The sequence below is a fragment of the Thamnophis elegans genome, chromosome 1, assembly GCF_009769535.1.
Source record: "Thamnophis elegans isolate rThaEle1 chromosome 1, rThaEle1.pri, whole genome shotgun sequence".
Classification (NCBI taxonomy): domain Eukaryota; kingdom Metazoa; phylum Chordata; class Lepidosauria; order Squamata; family Colubridae; genus Thamnophis; species Thamnophis elegans.
This window is the reverse complement of record NC_045541.1, coordinates 112,612,873-112,633,795: the sequence shown is the minus strand read 5'-3', so window position 1 is coordinate 112,633,795 and position 20,923 is coordinate 112,612,873. Positions and strand designations below refer to the sequence as shown.

Genomic DNA, 20,923 nt, shown 5'->3' with positions numbered 1-20,923 from the left:
AAAATAAATTTCCCTTAGAAATGTCTGGAGCTAATAGCATGTTGTACTTTTGTGATCATTTATACATTTACACGGCTGCCGAAATCAAACTAGGTGACTCTGGGTAGTGGACAAAAAGAAGCCCATAATTAATACAAAACAACAAATTAAAATATACTGAACAATGACCAGACAAAGAGAACTGAAAACCCTTCTCTTACCATTGTGGACTCAATTCAACCTGATCCCAGAACTGGGAGAAAAAAGCCAGGTCTTCACTGCTTTCCCTCCTAAAGACATGCATAGCTGGGGCCAACTTTATATCTAAGAAAAGATCATTTCAAATGGCAGGGTACATCACAGAGAAGGCACACCTCATGACAATTTCAATGAAAGAACAAGAGTTTGCCTTCTCCTTCAGAATGTATGGGGATGGGCAAATATACCCACAGGAGCAGTTGGTTCGACAGGCAACACAATCCTGTCAGGTAGGGTATTACCAGCACTTTGAATTGCATCTAGCCTGACGTTATCATCCCAGCATAATAAATATCCATAATTAGCTGGGCTGGTGCATTATGGTCCAATTGAAGTTTCCAATGATCTTCAAAGATATGTAAATCACCAACAAGTTTTGAAAATAAGAAAAAAATATTTAGTAAGTACATTTAATACTTTGGCATGTTACATTTGGATGCACTGGGGGAGGGATGACAAAGTATGCTGATTTATTATGCTTTTCACTAGGTTCTTCTAAAATGGCTTAATCAAATCTGTTTCTAGAACTGAGTAAATGAGATAAAGCAAACTATAAACCATTTCCCCTTGAATAATCTACATATTGCTTTTTTGTTACCATTAAAAAACGAGACAACTTATTTCAACAATGCAGCAAATAATTTTTAATATAATAAAAACATATTTAAACAGTTCACAATTAAAGTGAAAAAATTAAAAATAAGGCAGCCATCCATGGAATGATCTCATGTGTACAAATGATTTAGAAAAGACATTAAAATCACACTTTAGTACACGGAATCAGGTATACAGCTATGACCAGGGAACACTGCCCATAAAATCATAGCTGGTTAGGGACGTAACAGAACCACCTAAAAGTTCGTATCTTTTTGAAATGGATAATCTCCTTCAAATGCTGCTGCAAGGGCTTCCCATGTTCCAAGTTACCTATGGTTCATCATAAAATAGCACAGCAGCCCTATTTATTGTTCAAGTTTTCCCATTCTGGTACAGCTGGATATTAAAAATTATTTTCACTTAGGATATTGGAAAATCACTTATGAGCTTTTCTTTTCCACTGTTTCAGAAATTCCAAGACATTTCCTTTCAATTGAAGATACTGCATTTCCTTAGTATATCTGTCAAATATTGCAAACTTAAGCTTCTCCAGCATAGGGAAAAGATTGTTTTATGAATAATGGCAATTAGGTGACTGAATGTAATGTTGCATACAGACACAATTCATAGTAAACATTTCCACTTTCAACTCAGTCTACAACTGATGTGACCTTTGGAAGTGTTGGAATTTGTAAGAATGTATTAATAAAGCATCTCTATTTTAGCAATCCATGGCTTTTAGGTTTACTGGGAAGTTCAAAATACAATTTGGATATGATTAGTAATAAAAGTCAAGATGAGTAGAATTAGACTACAAAAAGCAATGATTTGCATTGATTTTTAAAACCTGGGCAAGGTTAAAATCCATATGCTCAAATCCAGATGATTTGTCAAAACGGAGCTTCTCAGTATTACAAGAGATCAAATTTCTGGAATTGTGCTACAGAATTTGTTTTATTATTTAGAAATTCACTTCTCAAGGCTCACCACTGCTACAATAGTAGTTAGCAATTAAATACTGGCAAAGTATTCAAGGCACCTTTGCTCCCACAGAGGAGCAAATCAGCCCCACAAGCATTCCCTGTACTGGCTTATGGTGTTTATTGTGCAATAAACATCACACATTAAGCCTATTCATTGCCTTATAAATAATAATTTAGTTCTAGATACTGAGTCCAGGGTAGTAAAACAGGAAAGATAGAATTAACAGACTTGCTTTCACAAATTTGATTAGATTAGGTAGCTTCCAATTAAGTTTTGCAAGTAACAGTAAGCACTTAAAGCTGAGTCTGGCTTAAAACAGAATTCCTGAAGTTCTCTCTCTGTTACATACAACAATCAAATATTTTTTTAAAAAATGTTGATTTCAACTCAAAATTATATCCCAGAACCCCTACTCTTTTTCCAAATATTTCTATATTAATGACATTTCAATCAAGTTTCGTGACTTGCCATTTTGCCATTATTTCCCAACTTGCTAGTTTGAAGAATAGATATTCTTGTCATTTTTCCCAGCAATGATAATTTGGCATTTTATGACTTTTATTTTCAATCATTAACTCTGCAAACGTGACAGCCACATTAACCAACACAATTCATATATAAAATAGTATATCTGGGTTTTTCGTCCCATGTTTTGACAAATGTGTTTTTATTTTCTCTTCTAGCACAGAAGAGAATAAAATTCTAAAACTGTAATCTTTGAAGTGCTTTCTTACAGATCAAGCACAACTGGTAGATCCATTTTTGATGCAGTAGGCAATTGATAGCACCATTTTATGATGCTTGATCCACAATAGCATAGATAATGTATCCCAGTTATTGATAATATAAATGTATGTAGCTGATAAACACATATTGGAAAGAATAGGAGTCAATAGGTCTGTTGAGTATTAGCTTAAAAAAAACTTAGAAACAATCTTGTCTATATTATTTAATGTTAATTCCTTTCTGATTCTGACATAATGCCATTCCTCCAAAAAGGCAAGATTTTTTTAATGAAAAACTAATATTGCCTATTGATGCACAACCAGTAAGTTACTCAATAGGTAGGAACTGCCAGTTAAAGCCTAACCATTGTGAACAACTTAACATCCACTGTCAAGAAAATATAAGATGTGAGCAAGGCAGGCATGGAAAAGAAGTTTCATTAATTACCGGACTGCAAAAGATTACTGAAAATAGGAATACATTTATCTCTTGGAATAACCAGTCCAGTAAAAATCATTTCACTCAAACACCATTTCATCTTGTTTATAAATAAATTTTTAACTATTAATGAAAGACTTTTGACAATGTGATTGAAAATTTAAAGCATATATAAAACTGTGCACCAGTAACCAACATATATTTTAACCATTTAATTTTTTTAGTCAATGGCTTTGACAGGTTTTTTTAATAATTACAGTTACCTTTTCGAACCACTACAATGTATAGAATTGTGTTCCAGAGGTGCATTGATACTCAGTTTTAGCAGACTTCAGACATTTAATTCAATATAAGCTCACAACCTGGAATGATTTTTGGTAATAATATCAGAAAGTATTACAGTTTTAGCTTTTGAGGTTGATGTCTGATGAACAGGGCTTAACTTATTCTACTTGAAAAGCAAAATTTTGTAAATAAACTAGCATTTATTTGAATAAACAATAATATTCCTTAGAGCGCAGAACAATCTAACCTTCTGCTGAATGTGGCTCTCTTCCGTACTGTCTAACCTGTTAAAATCAAGGAACAAATGTGCTTTCATTATAATTCAATGCAAGAATCCTATTGAACTTCTTTATTCAATACAAATTTTGCCTACAACTTTATCCTCAAATATTTCTTCACCAGATCCTCCTTCTAAGTCAGCCCATGCCATTATTAATACATGAACATTTGGAAGATGTGAACAATCTTCCCGCATATTAGAAGGTAGCATCATAATGTCAAGAGATCAGCTCTGAATGCTGACATACAGAATACTTGGATTATGATTTCATGATGAATTGCAAGGATCTTCCCAGATAATATCCAAGTTCCAGCTTCCCTGAGAATAGGTAGGAAGTCATAATTAAAATATCTTTAGAAAAAAAGAAATTATGCAGGATTTATAACTAGCTGTCAAAGAGTACTCTTTCTCTCACTTATATTAGGTTTTCCCACAGTTTTCTTGTTGAAATGGTGATCCTCTCCAACTTCTTAGCATACATTCGGTGGTTAACAAGGTAAGAGAGACAGCAATAAAAAAAGCAACTGGCTGCTGCTTATATCAGATTGAGGGGGAGAATGCTGGTCTTCCAAGTTTTAATGTTGGTGTCCAATAGATAAAATCAGAGGAATCAAACAACCCAGAACCAATGCAGCCACCTCCAAGCGACTGAGTCCCTTGCCTCCAGCAGAGTCAGGTTTATGGCTATGTCCCATTCCACCCACTTCGGGAAGAACATGAACTGTGGCAACGTACAGGAAAGTCCCAGCAGAGAACAACATGGCAACTCCAGTGGCATTGACTTCTGAAAGTGCCTGTTTACCGCTCTGTAAAATAAAAAAAGGAAAAATGCTGATAAAATACAATGCTCATCCTTCTTTAAATTGTACTTCAATGGTTACTCTACTGAAATTTCAAAAACATCTTTAGAAACCATTATACCTTACCTCAAAGACAAACTAATGTTCTGGAGATCTAAAATCCTCTACTACCAATGAAAAATTTATCCTGCAAATTTTTGTGCTGGACAGATGACTTATATAACATTCATAATTTGGTGTTAGTTAAAAAAATGAATTGCATTTTGTATGCACTACTTTCACTCAAAGAACAATTCATTACCCAGCAAAAATGCTCCATTAAACAAAATACCAAATATTTAAGCATCTGCAATACTGCTTCCCTAAGAAACATACTGATGCACAATTGGCTAGTAAATATGATTAACCTCCTTATTTAAAACTGTTCATGGTTCCCAGTTGTTTTACCTTGCTTAATCCCAAATAAGTCACCATTGACAAAACAGGCGCTGCTAGTGCAAAAACCAGCAAGTGCTTCCTGATTCGATTCCGTTCAAGGCCAGCATGCATAAGAAACGAGACAAGCCCAAAAGCAGCAGGTGCCTACAACATAAAAGCAATAAAATATTTAATGCTCAAGTATAAAACAAGTTGTACTCCCTTTGCCAAATAGAATGTTTAGTATGATCAAATGCCAGAAGCACATTACTGAGCCCTTCCTTAAGTTTTTCTGATAGTTGAGTATTAATTATCATTAGTATAGCACTTCCTTAATGTGATAGTAGAGTTGCTACTAAAACACTGTATCCGATAGGGAGGATAGCACATTTTGAGTATAATAAAATACTTGTTTTTCTTTTCTTTATAACGCTATATGCCATACAATTGAAAAAAGCTAACTCTTATTAACAAATACTAAAATGCTTATTTTAATTTTTAATATTAATATTTAAAATTAATAATATACATCCAGATTATTATGATAAAAGCATCCTGGAGAGCTAAAGAGGCTGGTGAGTAGCAAACATATTAATTTTTCTTCAGATAATTTTGTGATTACAAATATGCACCATGGCATATTGTGAAAATACAATTTCTATGGCAACCATTTAGTCGAATTAGAATGTAATTCTGGAAAATCAAAGAGATTGCTTGGTTCTGTTTCTATAACAAATCCAAAATATAAAGTTAGTATAGTTTCAGGCCCAATTTTTTTCCAGAATTAGCCACTCTCTCTTATAAAAGATCTATGTGATTCTAATGAAAATTAGCTGTATGTAAAGTACCTTCTAAGTCAATTAAATTCAGCAGTAAGAAGCACTGCTACTTACTCCCTGTTTCCCTGAAAATAAGACCTCCCTGAATAATAAGCCCAACGGGCTTTTGTGCACATGCACTAAAATAAGCCCTCCAAGAAAATATTGCAACACAGCAGCAGCCATTAGGTGACCATGCTCGCTGCCTCCTACACCTCAAAAATAATAAGACCTCCCCAAAAATAAGGCCAAATGCTTATTTTGGGGGTCAAACGAAAATAAGACCCTGTCTTATTTTCTGGGAAACACGGTACATGTCATTATGGGGCTAGCAAAAAACTTCTACCTATACAGTACGTAACTGCATACATCTACTTTTAGATGCAATCCTAAATACAAAAGCAAACAAATGCTTTAAAAAGTGCATGGATATTTTAAAAAAAGAGTTTCTGTACTTCATTGAAGTCCATGATGCCTAATAACAAATATCATTCACTGATGAAAGAAGCATGGAAAAGCTTCATACACAAAGCTTACCTTATGCAGCATAATTGCAACAAATACTATTAGCTGGACACTAGTCTGAGATGTAGAAGCAGCTGCACCCAAGGCAACACCATCAGCTTAATGAGGGAGGGAGGAAAAACAAGGCACACAACAGTGAATTCATCCACTGATCAAAGAATTACTGGAGCTAAATTATACAAGAGTAAGTCTGTCACCTGATTCTCTTATCTTAACCTGCTCTCCCATTCCTGATGGTGGTTTTAATATTTATGTTTCGGAGTAGATCCATGGCAACAGTTTTGAATCAGGAATGGTCACATAGCCAACAATTTTGTTTAGTTCTTTGCAACACTGTGTTAAAATATATGCTTTGTTGCTATATTTTTGGTTCTTCTGGTCCCAGTGATCTAATCCAGTTGTATTTCCCCATTCAGGGGTGGTGCATAATTAGGAGGTCCTCCTGGATTCACAGTTTCTATTCTCTGAGCAGGAACCAGATATGATCAGGAAGGCCCTTGCATATATTCATCTGGTGCACCAACTATGCCCTTTCCTGAACTGGGAGTCCTTTGTCACAGTCCTTCATGCCTTGGTCACCTAACATAGAGCAAATTGTTTCAGTCAGTTTTGAACTAGGCTGGCCTTTTAAATCAACATTATGAAGAAATAAATTTACAACTAAAGATTCACTGTGAAACCTAGGTATATTAAATGTCAATTTTGCTTTACATAATTAATTGGGGATTTAAAGTTCTAAGATTCATTCTAAAAGTGGAAAAGGGAATGTATATTTGATGGCAGGGTCTTAAAAGATTACAGTTTAAAAATTCAGATATATTGCTACAGTGTTTGAAACAAATGTCTAAAGTAGCAGCAGTAAAAAAATTTATAGTTACAGTTGCAAGAAAAAGTATGGAGTACCTGCATGAATTGGTCATAAAATGTGCTCTGAATTTCATCTAAGTCACAACAATAGAAGAACACAGTCTGCTAATCCCAAGGGGTTCACATACTTTTTCTTGCAATTGTAAGTACAGTACAGTAACAAGAGAGAAGCAGTAATTCATATTATAATATACAAAAAACCACAATATTTTTTAACATTACATTGTAATGGTTTTGCAGAAACAAAGTAAAAATATTTGTTTAGATCTTTTAAAAAACTTTAAAAGATTGTCTCCAAATGTAATTCTAGAGTATTAACATTTTTATTACAAATAAAGCTCCAGAAATGTCTCTAACTTAAAGCCTATAGACTGGATCAAATATGTATTTTCCTATTAAAAATTACTATAGCTCTGAGTTGCAGAGAATCGTCAGACAAATATTTGTGCAGTTCAGTTTAGCCTCTTCCCTCCTCTCTTATCTCAAAGTGGAGTAAACTTGCGGAGAAGAATAAAAAGAAGGTCCACAGCATTATTCCATTATTAGTAGCAGTAACTAGTAGGATAATGTCATGCAATGATAGCTTAACGCTAACTCTCATGACTTGACAATACCTGCATCATTTTTTAAAAGAAAAACATAAACAACCAACAAAATTAACCTACCTGCTGCATGGACAACTAGTCCTAGTGTAGTAGTAATTTTGGAATTGCCCGACCTTGCTGCTTCAGGGTCTGAAATAATAAAGAAATCTTAGTTAAAAAGATATAAATAAGAGAGCAGGAACAGAAACTGAAATGAAGAAATGCTAGAAAAGTTAATGTTAAAACAGAAGTTAATTTAGGATAAAGAGCCACTTTAGTAAAGCGGTTAAGGTGATTGAATAGAAAGTAGAAGACTGAGTTATAGGCATTTTATATAGGATAAAAATGTATAATAATTATGTTATAGTGCATACCCAAAAATTTGGACAGCACTTCCCATAGACATTGCAAAATACTACATGGTTTGGATCTGCACATATACTATGCTGATACATTATGACATTCCATGCTTTTGGGAGGAACCTTGTAAGAATAGAGGACATATAAAGGTTACGTGGAGGCCGTGCACAGCAAACTGCCACGCCTCAGTACCTGTTTACCTCAAATGTCTATGAGCTCACCTTATTAGCACCACCAGGAACCATCAAGATATGCGAGACTCTACCTTGGCTGGGATGTTCTTAAAGATTGACAAGGAGAATATACTAATAACAATGCTGTTGCTATATACTCTTTGCTACTTGTTAAAACTGTATAAAAAGCAATAAACTCTGCAAAGGCAGGCAGACATTTTGGATATCCTGCTATGGCTGGTTTCTGAATCCATCAGAACCTGATGCATAAGAAGGCCAACACCAGCTAAAGAACTGGCAGCTATAACTTTACAGTATTGTAAATAGATTACAATAATGATTTTTCATCAAATTAAATTATCTATATTACATTCTTTGTCAGTGCCTTTGAATCTTTCCTTCCTTCTTTCCTTTCTTCCCATGTAAGAGGATGAAATATTCCATGAAAGTGAAACCTTTTGAAAGATACTGTTTAATATTTATTTATTTATTAAATTTATATGATGCCCACCTTGCCATCAAATGACTCTAGGCGGCTTTCAACAAGATAAAAATGAAATATAAAACATTACAATATTAAAATGATAAATATTAAAATTCACAGATAGTTAAAGAAGTAGGCAATATGCAATGTGGTGGAAGTAGGATCTAAATACACGTCAGGACCCCAGGCCAATTAACAGACCCAGAATTTAAGTATTGGGAAATACTGGAAAGCCAATTGGGCGGAGGCAGATTAACATTGATAGGTAACCATTGTTAAGTAGTGAAAATATCAGACACGATATTGAAAGGCAGCTGTTAGATGGAGCAATCAGAAAAGCATGGGCTCCAAATCACTTTTACATGGTTTAACAATGGTTTTAACTTGACGTGTCTAGTTTCCGACAAGTAGAATGTAACTATGACTTGCCATAGGTTAGTTATGGGTTAAAGAAATATACTGAAGATGGAATTATGTTATCTGTGAAATGCTTATTATATCAAAACACTGAGGCTTGGTGTGGAAGACATGCCCCCACAGGTGCCTGCATAGAACCAAGCACAGTGTTTCAGTGCTCAATATTCAATGAGCAAGTTTTTTCTGGTTAAAATAAACACTTTCTGCCACCTAGTTTGTTTTATAGTAGAAATCTCAGGCAATACTACTACACTGAATTAAGCCATCATAATTGTTTTTGTGTAACTAATTAGAAGCTTTATTTACACAATAAAATAATAATAATAATTACTCATGGGTTTAGTAAATTTCATTTAAAGCTAGAAGCTCACTTGTTCATTTTCCAAAAAAATCTCTACAAATTTCACACTTTACAATTTCTAAATTGAGAGTGTCCATTTAAAGTCCTTCCTGTGCAGGTAGTCTTCACTTCATGGCCATTTGTTCAGTGACAATTTGAAGTTATGATAGCATTGAACAATGGTGGCTATGGTAGGTCCATGAAGTTACAGCTGTAAAGTCACCTTCGTGGTCATTTTCTTTCACCATTAAGAATGTAAACTTTTGAGCAAACATTGGATCACAAAATCATAAGGGTGAAAATAATGTTATTTTGCTCCAAATTCACCCCCATCTTTTTTCTTATTCACAGTATCATGTACAAAAAATATTTAGTTATTTGAATATTTCTGAATAATTGTTCTCACTTTGATTGCCTATTAGGAAAATTTTGGCTTACCATCTGCAGCGTGGACGTGAGAATTGCCAATCTGATCTACCAGCAGCATAAAGACAAAGCCAAGAACAAGAGAAACACCAATGTAAGCATGTAATCTTGAATGATCATGGTTGTGGTTATGATCATGCACCTCTGGAACATCTGCTTTCTCAGTTTCAATGACCTTTTGACTCTCACTGACTGGGTGGTGCTTTGCTAAAGGAGACCAAAAAGAACAAATGAAATTAGACTCGCAGAAGCCTCAATTAAGTAAAATCAAAACATGCCTTGGGGCATTTTTAATTTTAAAAGTGACTAATTAATTTTCAAATCTTGTAATTTTTTTAAAAAAAATAAGATTTAAAATTGATCAGAAGCATTAGTCTAATTGCTTCAATGTAATATAACTGTACATCTGAATGTAACATCAAATAACTGTTTCATCAAATAACTGAAAACAATAGTGTATATCCGCAGGCATAAGCAAGCAGACAGGAATCTGAATTACTAAAGGCTAGTAATAAGAATTTTGGGCAAAATATCTTCAATGTCTTATGAAAGTCTTCTTTTTATTGTATTCATTTTCTGTTTTGGCAGAATATTTTTATGGTTTAAATCAATCCACTTTCATGTGAAAAAGTACACCCCATTATTTTTTTTCCTTTACCAACATATAGATATTTGATCTTCATTTCAATAATATTAATAAATAAGTTATAACACATATCATGAACATGTACATTTTGCAGTCCATTTTGTAATTTAAATACATAAATACATGTGAAAAATGTAAAAACATCCATATATTTATCATTACCTCAGTTATCTAAAATTAGGACTAGGTGCACAAGATCAGGTTCAAATAGGTGGAACATTACTACCAAGGATCTGGGAGGAACCTGTCATATTGAAATCTTAAGACATTTAGTTTGATTTGCTCTTTAATGCTGAAGTGGGTGGTATCACATCCCTTAGGTCAAAAGAACTGTCTGATCAGAGGAGATCTCTCATCAGAAAGAAGGTTACAGGAGATCTCTCATCAGAAAGAAGGTTACAGATATCAATGAGTGATAGAAAATGATTTTTTAAAATTGCCAAATAATGGACATCAATCATTCCACTGTCCAGAAAATAATCTATAAGTGGAGAAGATTTCAAACAACTATCAACTTGCCCAGGCCAGGCTATACCAGCAACTTTAACCCAGAAGAACCATGTTGCTGAAAAAAGAACCCCATGTGACCCACAAGTCTGTCTCACCACTAATGTTAAAGGTCATGAGTCTACCATTAGAAAGCTGCACAGATTTACATTGGAAGTATTCAAGAAGGAAATCTTTGTTGCCCAAAAAAACACATCACAGCACATTTGCTCTTGAATGCCTAGACAAACATTAGGACTTCTAGAACAATGTGCTCTCAACTGCCAAGGCAAAAAAAATATCAAATTATTTGGCCAATTTCACTAGACGAAGATTATAACAAGAATGGTGATCAAAATATTACAGTTTGGTGCTGCATCAAGGCCTGGGGAGATCACAACGTAGAATCCACTATGAATTTTTCATTGTTCCAGAGGGTGTTTAGATAATGTGAGACCAGTTGTTAGAAGAATGAAGCTCCACCTTGTGAAGTGAACCTTGCAACATGACTCTAAACATTCCAGAAAACCTATCATACTGTGGGATGAAACAGCTATGCATGCAAAAAACCTCCTCAGATATTGCACAGTTGGAATAAAGTTGCATGGAAGAGTGGGAAAAAATTCCTCCCAGTAGATCTTGGAAAGTGATAGACAGTTAAAAGAAATATGTATTTGAGATTGTTTCTGCCAAAGGGAGCAATAGCAGGGATAGAGTATACTTATACTTTATTTATTTGGCCAAGTGTGGTTAGACGCTCAAGGACTTTGTCTACAATACAGAACAACTCCGTGTACTTGCAAAAGAACAGAATACAATAATAACACTAAAGTTTACAAATAATAAAAGGGGGAAGTAAAAAATAATAAAGGGGATAAATAATAATACTGCAGCCATATCCTATGAAATAACATATATACATATTGGGTAAAAAATAGTCACTGTATTTGAGTCAAGGGTGTGCTTAGTTTTTCTACATAATGAAATGGCATATCTGTTAATTTTTTGTTAAATAATCCGAAGTTAATTTTTATAGCTTTTTGTTCAATCAAATCATCTCTCTTTATGCCCCTAGAGATGAGGCATGCCCCCACTCTCCTGGCCTTTAAGAAAGATATGAAAACATAACTTGCTTTGCGCTCACAGCCATGCATACAGCATACAGCCATGAGGCTGGCTAGTCCTCCTGAAAGTCCTCCTCCTTCCTCTTGACACTGATTTTTAATCATCTTTGCCTTGTTTTAAATCTTATATATTGTTTTTATGTTTTAATATTTTATTTGCACAATGCCTGAAGTCCCTATGCGAGGGAGATGTGTGATTTTAAAACTTGACAAATAAATAAATAAAATATACCATTTGAATGAAAACAAAATATTGATATGTCCATGTATGATTTTAAAAAAAGAAAAAAAAACTTCATAGTATACTTTTTCCACGTGCAAAATTTGCATTTATATTTTTTAAATTGCACAATGGACTATAAAATGTAAATGGTGAATATTTGTTATATCATCAATATTGTTAAAATGAAGATCAAATCTGTATGCTGAAATATGTTGAAACAGTGGAACATTCAATGGAGTATACTTCCTTTTTCATGTGACTGTATTTCCTGGGTGGATAACTAAACAATTATGGTACTGAATAATAAGACTCTGCTTTTAAAAGATATCCAAATAATAAGATACATGATAAGCACAGAATTTCTTACAATAATGATTAATACTAGAAACATACTTTGAAATGCCCACTATTCTTAGATATATCACATCATACATCAGCCATTAGGCATGGTTATTTTGCATGACTGCTCCAGTGAGCTTGACAATCTGTTCTCAATCATATTCAATCTTCAAATATACCATCCAGAATGCTTCTATTAAACTTCCAATTTAAAATATTATTAAAATGTGTAACATCATTCAAAACTGAATGAAATGTTCAATATAAAATATAAATACTGGAATATGCAGGCCTCTTAAATTACGCAAATCTCTGCGTAGCATTTGCTCATGTTTTCTTTTTTCATGTGATTGGACCATGAATTGAGAAACCTAGTCCTACTAATCCACTGAACTCTTTTGAAGGGGAGGGAAAGAAACTCTTGTGTATTGTGTTTTCTTCACTCTTTAAGAAGCAATCATCAGGAGAGCTACTGTATCTAGTGCTTTGGATGGCCCCAGATTATTATCCTCCAGACAAATGCAGCTCTTTCCAGCAGTTCATCTGATGGAACCATGAGAACCATGAAGAAGAGGAAAAGCGTTAACATCTGGCAATAATCTGATGCTATTTGGATGCTTGTCTCTCTAGAATTACTGTGTTGAGATGCATTCTATCTAGCCACACTCCATTAAAATGGAATGCAGACCTGATCCTTCCTTGCAATTACATAGTATTTTTGAGAAGAAATCATGCTTATGGTTTACAGTTGCCAGGGTTATTAATTTCTGAAGAGAGACACAAATATCAGCAAACTAAAATGCAAAATATTATGCCTTTCTCAGCTACTGCTGCCTTTCCTTCACTGAACTGCCAAATATCTAAAACCATCTGTTAACAGATAAGGGTATAGTTAAGTCTTCTTTTTTCTACTCTTGTTTTCTTTTTTGTATTTGTTATAAATTTTATTATTTTTTATCCTTTCAATCTGCAAATAAATAAATACTTCATTTATTTATTAAAAGTATCTGAAGGAAAGATATAGTTCAGGATGCTAAAAAGGCTTCAAGGTATAGCAGTGGTCCCCAACCTTTTTATCGCCGCGGACCAGTCAGCCTTTGATAATTTTACCGTGGCCCGCTGAGGGCGCGCAGGAGTGGGGGGGCGTTGTTCGCGCGCGCTGTAAAATGTAAAATTTTATTGAATATTAACTAGGTTGCTTCTTTTAAGCTATTTTAATGTTTTAAAAAGTAAAATCTGATTTGACAACATTCTCAAGAGTAGTACATGAAAATTTGGCATAAACCTGCGTTATTCTTAGGTGAACATTCTGAGTAAGTTCTAAATAGCCGAATTTCTCTATTTCCTTTTGAGCCTGTATCCGCAAGACTCCATGCAACACATTCAAGGAACTCATATCCCTCCATGAAGTATGGAGCATTCCCAGAGTTTACAGAATACGCATCTTGACACCATATTTGACTCTTCACAAGGAGTAGAATACACAGCTATAAAACGGGAAGAAGCAGACTCGGTCGGGGGGCGGCAACGGGCGCTTCACCAGGCGGGTCAAAGGAGCCGCAGTCGGCTTGGCATTCGGGGCTGGGCGGGAGGCCTGGCGCACCGAAGCCTTCGCCTCTCGGAAGTGTCAGCGAACCGCCTGGCGACACGGGAGGTCAGCCGCCTGCCCCCTCCCCTCCATGGGAAGCACGAGGCTCCGCGTCGTTTCAGCCCGAGCGGCCGCCAGGCCAAGTGCGCGCCTTCGCTTCGGCGACAAAATGACAGCCCTGGAGAGTTACTGTGGTGCCAGGCTGGGCGAAGGGAGCCGCCGGCGGCGGGCGGGCGCCCTCCCCTCCCTCCCGCAGCGGAGCCTCCCTCGGCCTCTCGGAATGGCGAAGCTCCCCAAGTTCCCCCGAAACGGCCGCGCTGCGCCCCTCCCCCCCGCAACCTTAGTTTCTCCTTGGGAGGAAAATGCAGCGCCGCCGCCCCCTCCTTCCCCCCCTCGTCATTCCACGGGGCAGGCGGGCCGGGCGAGTCCGCGGACAAAGTTTCGCCTCCCAGGCAGCCTCCGCCAGCAGCATCCCAAGTTCGGGCCGAGGCCGCCACCGCCGCCCCCTCCCTCCCGGGGCGAGCAGAGCAAGAGGGCGGGGGGGAGATCAGCTATCATGGCCCCCGGCCGCTGCGCGGCCCGGTGCCAGGTACTCCACGGCCCGGCACCGGTCCGCGGACCGGGGGTTGGGGACCACTGAGGTATAGTATCAAATAATACTAGGTTTGAAGAAATAACCTTTGTCCCATCCCCCCAATTAGTAAACATTGCTTAACAGTCATGTAATGTTTGAACAAAGGTTTTGAACTGAAGTTATTTACAGGAATAATAGCCAGTAATGAGAGCCAACCTGGTGGAGAAGTTAAGGCACTAGCTAGAAACCAGTTAAATTTTAGTCCTGCCTTAGGAACAAAGCCACCTAGGTGACCTTGGGCAGTTCTCTCTTAGCCCTAAGAAGCAGCAATGGGAAACCACTTCAGAAAATAAGGAATTTCCAGAAGTCAAAAACTGACTCAAGGCAGTCCCCACCCCACCCCACAAAGCCAGTAACTTGGAGTTTTATGGAGGGCAGGGGGAGGTTTAGGAAAATAATTTGGGATGGATTGATAATCATTTTAACTATTTTACAAATGAAATCATTATAAGCACCAGAAAATTTTTGGTTTTGCACATTTTTTAAAAAGAAATCCAAGCAGCATTTCTTAATTAAATTTATCTGAACACCTAACATTAGATGGACTCTAGACATTTTACAAAACATGCTTATTAGAAATATACAAAATTGAATGACTAACAGTAACAAAAGTACAAACTAAAATAGAAAATTAAAAGAAATGTTATTGCTAATACAGTTAAACTCTAAAGTCCTCTAGGAACACATGTTTCTCATCTGCTTATAGAAGGCCATGAGAGTTGGGACTATCATAATAAGCCTAGATAAGTGTTTCTATGGCCAAAATAATCTGCTATCCTCCACTGAGAAACTCTAATTTCCTACTTATCAAAGTTCCACCAAAGCTATATTTATTTTCTTAATACTTATCAGCACTCTGTTCTGTCCCTCCCCTCATTAACATGAAAAAGATTTAAAGAGGCAAGGAACTATTACAGGCTTCCCTTTCAATAACATAAGGCCTGGCCATTTGCTGTATTCCTGTAAGGAGCTTCCGGGTTGAAAGGATTACTTGATAAGAGCACCATTAGGGTGGGGGTTGAAACACCTGCAGGGGGTGGGGTGTCCTTTTATATCCTGTTAAAGAGCTGGAGCAAATGACAGGACCTGACCCCCCCCCCCCCCAGCAGTCCTTACGTTTGCTACCTCCAACCCAGTGTCCTAACTATGTAATCTAGCAGTCCCCAACCTTTGGGGCACTAGGTTCTGTGGAGAATTTTTTTCCCCACAAACCAGAGGAGGCATGGTATTTAGCATGCTGCCTGCATTCTGCGGATGGGGCCTCACATGTTTGCATGGCCCAGTCTCTGGCATACTGCAGCCTAGTGCCATTGAGAACCCCTGAGGTAAGCCATCACACTGTGCTCTAACTTAGACTACTTGTGACAATATAAGCATTTGGTAAAATATTGACGCTGATAAATCATATATAGTTGCCCAAGCAAGATAACCATATGTCATATTATGTGATATTTTGCTGATATATGGGTAGGAAAATGTTTTATTTTTTTAAAAAAAGTATTGAGATTCTGCAGAAAATGAGACTGTACTACCAAAATGTCTATGTTACAATCAAAAGTATGTAATTATATAAACTGCATAATTTGCTTATTTTAAATACATTCTCCAATGGTATTTATTCATCTGATTTCAGCCTGCCACAGTCAATGATTCTTCACAATTACATCCAGTTGCTAGATCAAGTGAAGGCAATAAGAAATAGATCTCTCCCTGACCTCTATATTACCTTCATGCTCCTACATTGTTTTTGAAACATCATCTAATGTTTATAAACATAAAAAAGAGAAAGTCACAGGATGCTGAACTGAAAGAAACTAACCAAGAAAAAGCTATATAATTTTATATATAGCTTTGAATCGCAATGTATCACAATTAAATTTTAAAGTGCCATTCGATAAAATCTGTTTTAAAAAAGTAAAGTGCGCCTACATTTTGCATTTAATTTTGAGGAGGGAAAAACAAATCTCTCTTCTATAAGAGTAAATGTTTATAGTCTGAGCAAAAGATCTGTTTTATTCCAAATTCCTTGTACCAGAATAAGAGTTATTTTCTTACCCTCCAAAAGATCTTCATAAAGTGCATGTACTCCTTCAGGCACAATGACAGCCAAGGCAGTTCCACAAAGGAGCCCGGCACCAAGAACTGTAACAAGTTTTAATCTTTCCTGAAAACAAAACATAAAATAATTAATCAAAGACAATTTGAAGATAAATGTTGTATATATGTGTGTGTAATATATATGGAGAAAACAGTCACATCCTTCATCAATGCTCACTTTAAAGGTGGATAACTGAGGTGTTGTAACCCAGCTAACTGGTTTTCATCTTTAGCTTGGAACTAGAAAAGGTCATAGACCTCTTTGCTATCAGACCTTTGAACCATATTGTACTTTCTCCCTGTAAAATACTCCCATAGTATTTTAGACATACTATGCACTTGCTGTTTATAAATTAAGCCTACTTCAGTGACAGTTCCATATACTTTACTGTCTCATTCCACTCCAAAACACACACACACAAAAATAGGTATTTTTCCAATATCCTCATCCTGAATACAAAGTATAGAAATGTGGATGCCTACTTACACAAATAAAAGAGATATATAGTATATCTCTTTTATATAGTATTTAATTGTTTCTAAGAACTATATATTATCCAGGGGTGGGTTTCTCGCCCCGTTCCAACCGATCCGGTTGGAACGAGGCCGGCGGCGTCCTCACGCACGCACGCGGCACGCGCATGCATGCATGCGGCGCGCGCATGCGTACTAGCGTCTGCGCGATGCTCCAGCTGCTCCTGGAGGATCGCGCAGGCGTTCTGCGCATGCATGGAAAGCGCGGAATTCGAAAAAACCGGGTAAGGAGCGGGCGCGGGTGTGCGGGCGCGCGCGGGGGGGGGCCTTCGCCGTTCTCTGAAGTTACTTACTTCCGGGTTCGGCGACCAACCGGATCGCAGGGACCGGTGCGAACCGGTCGAAACCCAGCCCTGATATTATCTGAACTGAGGACTGCTTTACATTGATATTTTCATAACTTGTTTGATTCTTATTCCAGTAACATGACAAATTTCAAAAGAGGAAGTTTATCACTCAAGAGATTTCTGGAGTGCATGTGTATAAAACACACATTTTAGCCAATACAGTGTAAGCACGTTAGCTTAATGACAATGAACTATCTATCAGAAAAAACAGGTGGTCTCATATTTTTTTAAAAATAATCTAAAGTAAAACATTTGATCATATGAAAGCACATAATCCTATCCTTTAAAGATGAAGCAGACATTAATAAAAGTAACAAAAGCCAGATTTTATGGTTTACAATAATTATGCAATTATAATATACACAATCCACAAATGCTCTTGGAATGCTTTGTTCAAGACACCTGATGTTATTATATTTTATTAAGGAAATTAGACTATGCAAATGTATGTGAAATATGCATTCGATGCTTTCATAGTGAGCTATTCACAATATCTTTTTATTTACACATTTAAAGCAACATTAATCTTCTTTTACAAAAGTTGAAGGTTGCTCACAGTATGTAAGAGTCTCTTGATTGTCATAGCATAGAAATAAGTTTAATGAAGAAATAAAGACTCATTTAACTCTGAAAATGAATGGAGGCTATTCAAAGAAGTAGACAGAGATTTCAGTGTGAAACAATATAAATTTACATTTAAGAAAAAAATCTAAATTAACATTTTATTAATTTTAATAAATTAAATTTATTAATTTATTAATTTTGATTAATATTTTATTAGCTATTTAAAGTTTCTTTGATTTAAACAATCCTGAGATTTTCACATTTTCAAATCCTTACAGCAATTCCAGTTTAGAAAATTATTTTCTCACATAATTTGGAAAATAAAGAACCTATTTTCTCTAAACAGGCAGACCTGATGATCACCCACAAGTATTAAGTATAGGTAATAAGCTAAATGACCAGGCAATTGGCTTGCAAAATTTTGAAGCATGCTAGTAAGTTTTTGCGTTTCTTTTTTCTATGAACATAGTATTTGTACAAGATGGAAAAAAATAAAAATATAGTTAAAATTTCTTCAAGTTATTTTAACCTGGCATTCTGTTTTGTTATTTTTAGACATACTATGCACTTGCTGTTTATTAATTAAGCCTTACTTCAGTGACAGTTCCATATGCTTCACTGAATTTGGCTTCCATTATTAAAATAAGGTGCATTTTTGCAGAAAACTTTGTATAATCAGAATATTTTTTTATATCATGGGCAGGATGTTTTGGCATCACATGCATAATTTGAGTACAATCACAATTAATATATAGAGCTGCTTTTGGCTTTCTGAGTCTTTTAAAATATATTGGAAACTATTCATTCCAAAATGTAGAATATTTTACTACATTGCATATAAATACAAAGTGGGAATGTATTTTTTTTAATACACTCACTTTAAATGCACATATGCAAGAGATCAGAGAAAAAACTACTATGTGAAGTAAGGTTTCTTTAAACAAATTTTAGCCAACAGTGCTGAAAAAAGAATAGGGCAATTATCTGGGGAAAAAATCAGGATGTTGCATACAGCAAAATGATTTCTTATATCAAATTTAAAAAAAGATTGATACTCCAGACAAACCTTAAAACTGCTGAAGATATTAATATTTGACACCACAAAAGGAAACTGGGCTTTGAGCAAAGAATTGGAGAGGAAAATTCTCTAGTTGAGTATAGGTATAGTATGTGGTTGATTTACAACCACAATTAAGTCCAAAATTTATGTTACGTAAGAAATTTGTTAAGTGGGTTTTGCACCATTTTACAACCTTTCCTTCCACAGTTGCTAAGTGAATCACCAAAGTTGTTAAATTAGTAAAACGGTTGTTAAGTGAATCTGGCTTCCACACTGACTTTGCTTGTCAGGTCAGAAAAGGGGACTCTGCAGCTATCATAAACTTGAACCAGTTGTTAAGCATCCCGATATAAATCAAATGACTACGGGGATGCTGCAACAGTCATAAGTGTGAAAAATGGTCGCAAGGCACTTTTTTCAGTACCGTTGTAACTTCTAAATTACGAATTTAGTTCGTAACCGAGGACTACCTGTAGTCAAGATATCTCAAAGCTGACACATTTTTTCTTTCTTTCTGCCATTTTTCCTTCCTAGTACTGCAATACAAGCATTGAGGTTAAAAACCGCGAACCTGAATGAGCTTATTCTAAAGTTTATTTAACGAGGATTTTCGTTTCCTATTGCGTTGATTTCATTTGTCCTGTACAACCCCCTCCCCCACCTCAATATCGGTCTTCAGAAGTGAAAAAAAACCGACGCCGTCGGCTCTCCGGAACTCTTGCCTTCCTCCGCACACCTGGACGGCAGGTGTTCAGACCGACCCTTCCTTACCTCGGAAAAGTTGACGGCCAAAGGGATGATCCCCGCCACGTAGCAGCCGATCAGCATGGCGAGGGAGAGCAAACTAATGGATAAAAAGTCATCCATGGCCGGCTTCTCCTCCAGGCTCAGCGGCTCAGCAGAGGAATTTGCCCTCGCGGCTCCGAATAAAGCCACATGGGCCAACACCTTGGCCGAGCCCCTCAGCGTCAGGCAAGCGGGGCGAGCACCCCGTTTTTCGTGCAGAATAAAAGAGAAGCCAAGAGGTTCAAACTGTTTTGTTGCCGAGACTGACGGAAACCCCCCGAAGAGGCTGCTTCTCAAGTCCCGCCCCGGAGTCCGGTTTCTCCTCTTTCCCTCAGCTGGGCTCCCTTCAGCTCAGGCAAGAGGCTCCCCGCTTTCTTCAGAGGGAAGGCGGGCAGGCGAACCAAGGCCTCATTACCGAAGCTCAACTCCTCCTCAGCCAATAAGCAATTACACCCATGGAAACAGAAGGCGGGAACAAAACCCGCCTGCCCTTTTCTTGCCTAACCCACTATTATCTATCATCTCCCTCCGCTAACGCCGTAAAGGCCAAGTGGCAGTCGGGCCCTCCACTTCCTCTCCCCTGCTCAATTTCCGGGAGACTTGGCAGTTGAAAGGAAACGTTATTCAGTCCAGGTTTAGTTGTTCCTTCCCTTCCGGCCCAATGTAAGATGGCAGACTTAAAAACTCCAGCGTGCTGTTATGAAGTCTGGGAGCAGCGACGCCCTTATCAAAGATGG

The 20,923-nt window shown here is 36.7% G+C and overlaps 1 protein-coding gene across 1 annotated transcript; it reads right to left on the bottom strand.

The window, feature by feature from the left end:
- Positions 1-866: 866 nt before the first annotated feature.
- On the bottom strand, positions 867-20,849 carry SLC39A9 (solute carrier family 39 member 9). Its single transcript, XM_032227891.1, has 7 exons — positions 20,172-20,849; positions 16,854-16,962; positions 9,771-9,965; positions 7,640-7,708; positions 6,120-6,205; positions 4,795-4,929; positions 867-4,353 (listed from the first exon to the last, which is right to left on the bottom strand). Exons 1-7 carry the CDS (start codon positions 20,265-20,267, stop codon positions 4,123-4,125), a joined length of 921 nt encoding a protein of 306 aa, XP_032083782.1. The 5' UTR covers positions 20,268-20,849; the 3' UTR covers positions 867-4,122.
- Between the last annotated feature and the right edge of the window lie 74 nt (positions 20,850-20,923).

Bases quoted from the DNA above. Each gene is read 5' to 3' on its own strand.
- SLC39A9 (XM_032227891.1), bottom strand. From the start codon at position 20,267: ATGGATGACTTTTTATCCATTAGTTTGCTCTCCCTCGCCATGCTGATC. The intron at 6,206-7,639 runs GTAGGTTAATTT...TCCCTCATTAAG, and splicing joins ACTAGTTGTCCATGCAGCAG to CTGATGGTGTTGCCTTGGGT. The intron at 4,354-4,794 runs GTAAAACAACTG...TTTATTTTACAG, and splicing joins CTTATTTGGGATTAAGCAAG to AGCGGTAAACAGGCACTTTC.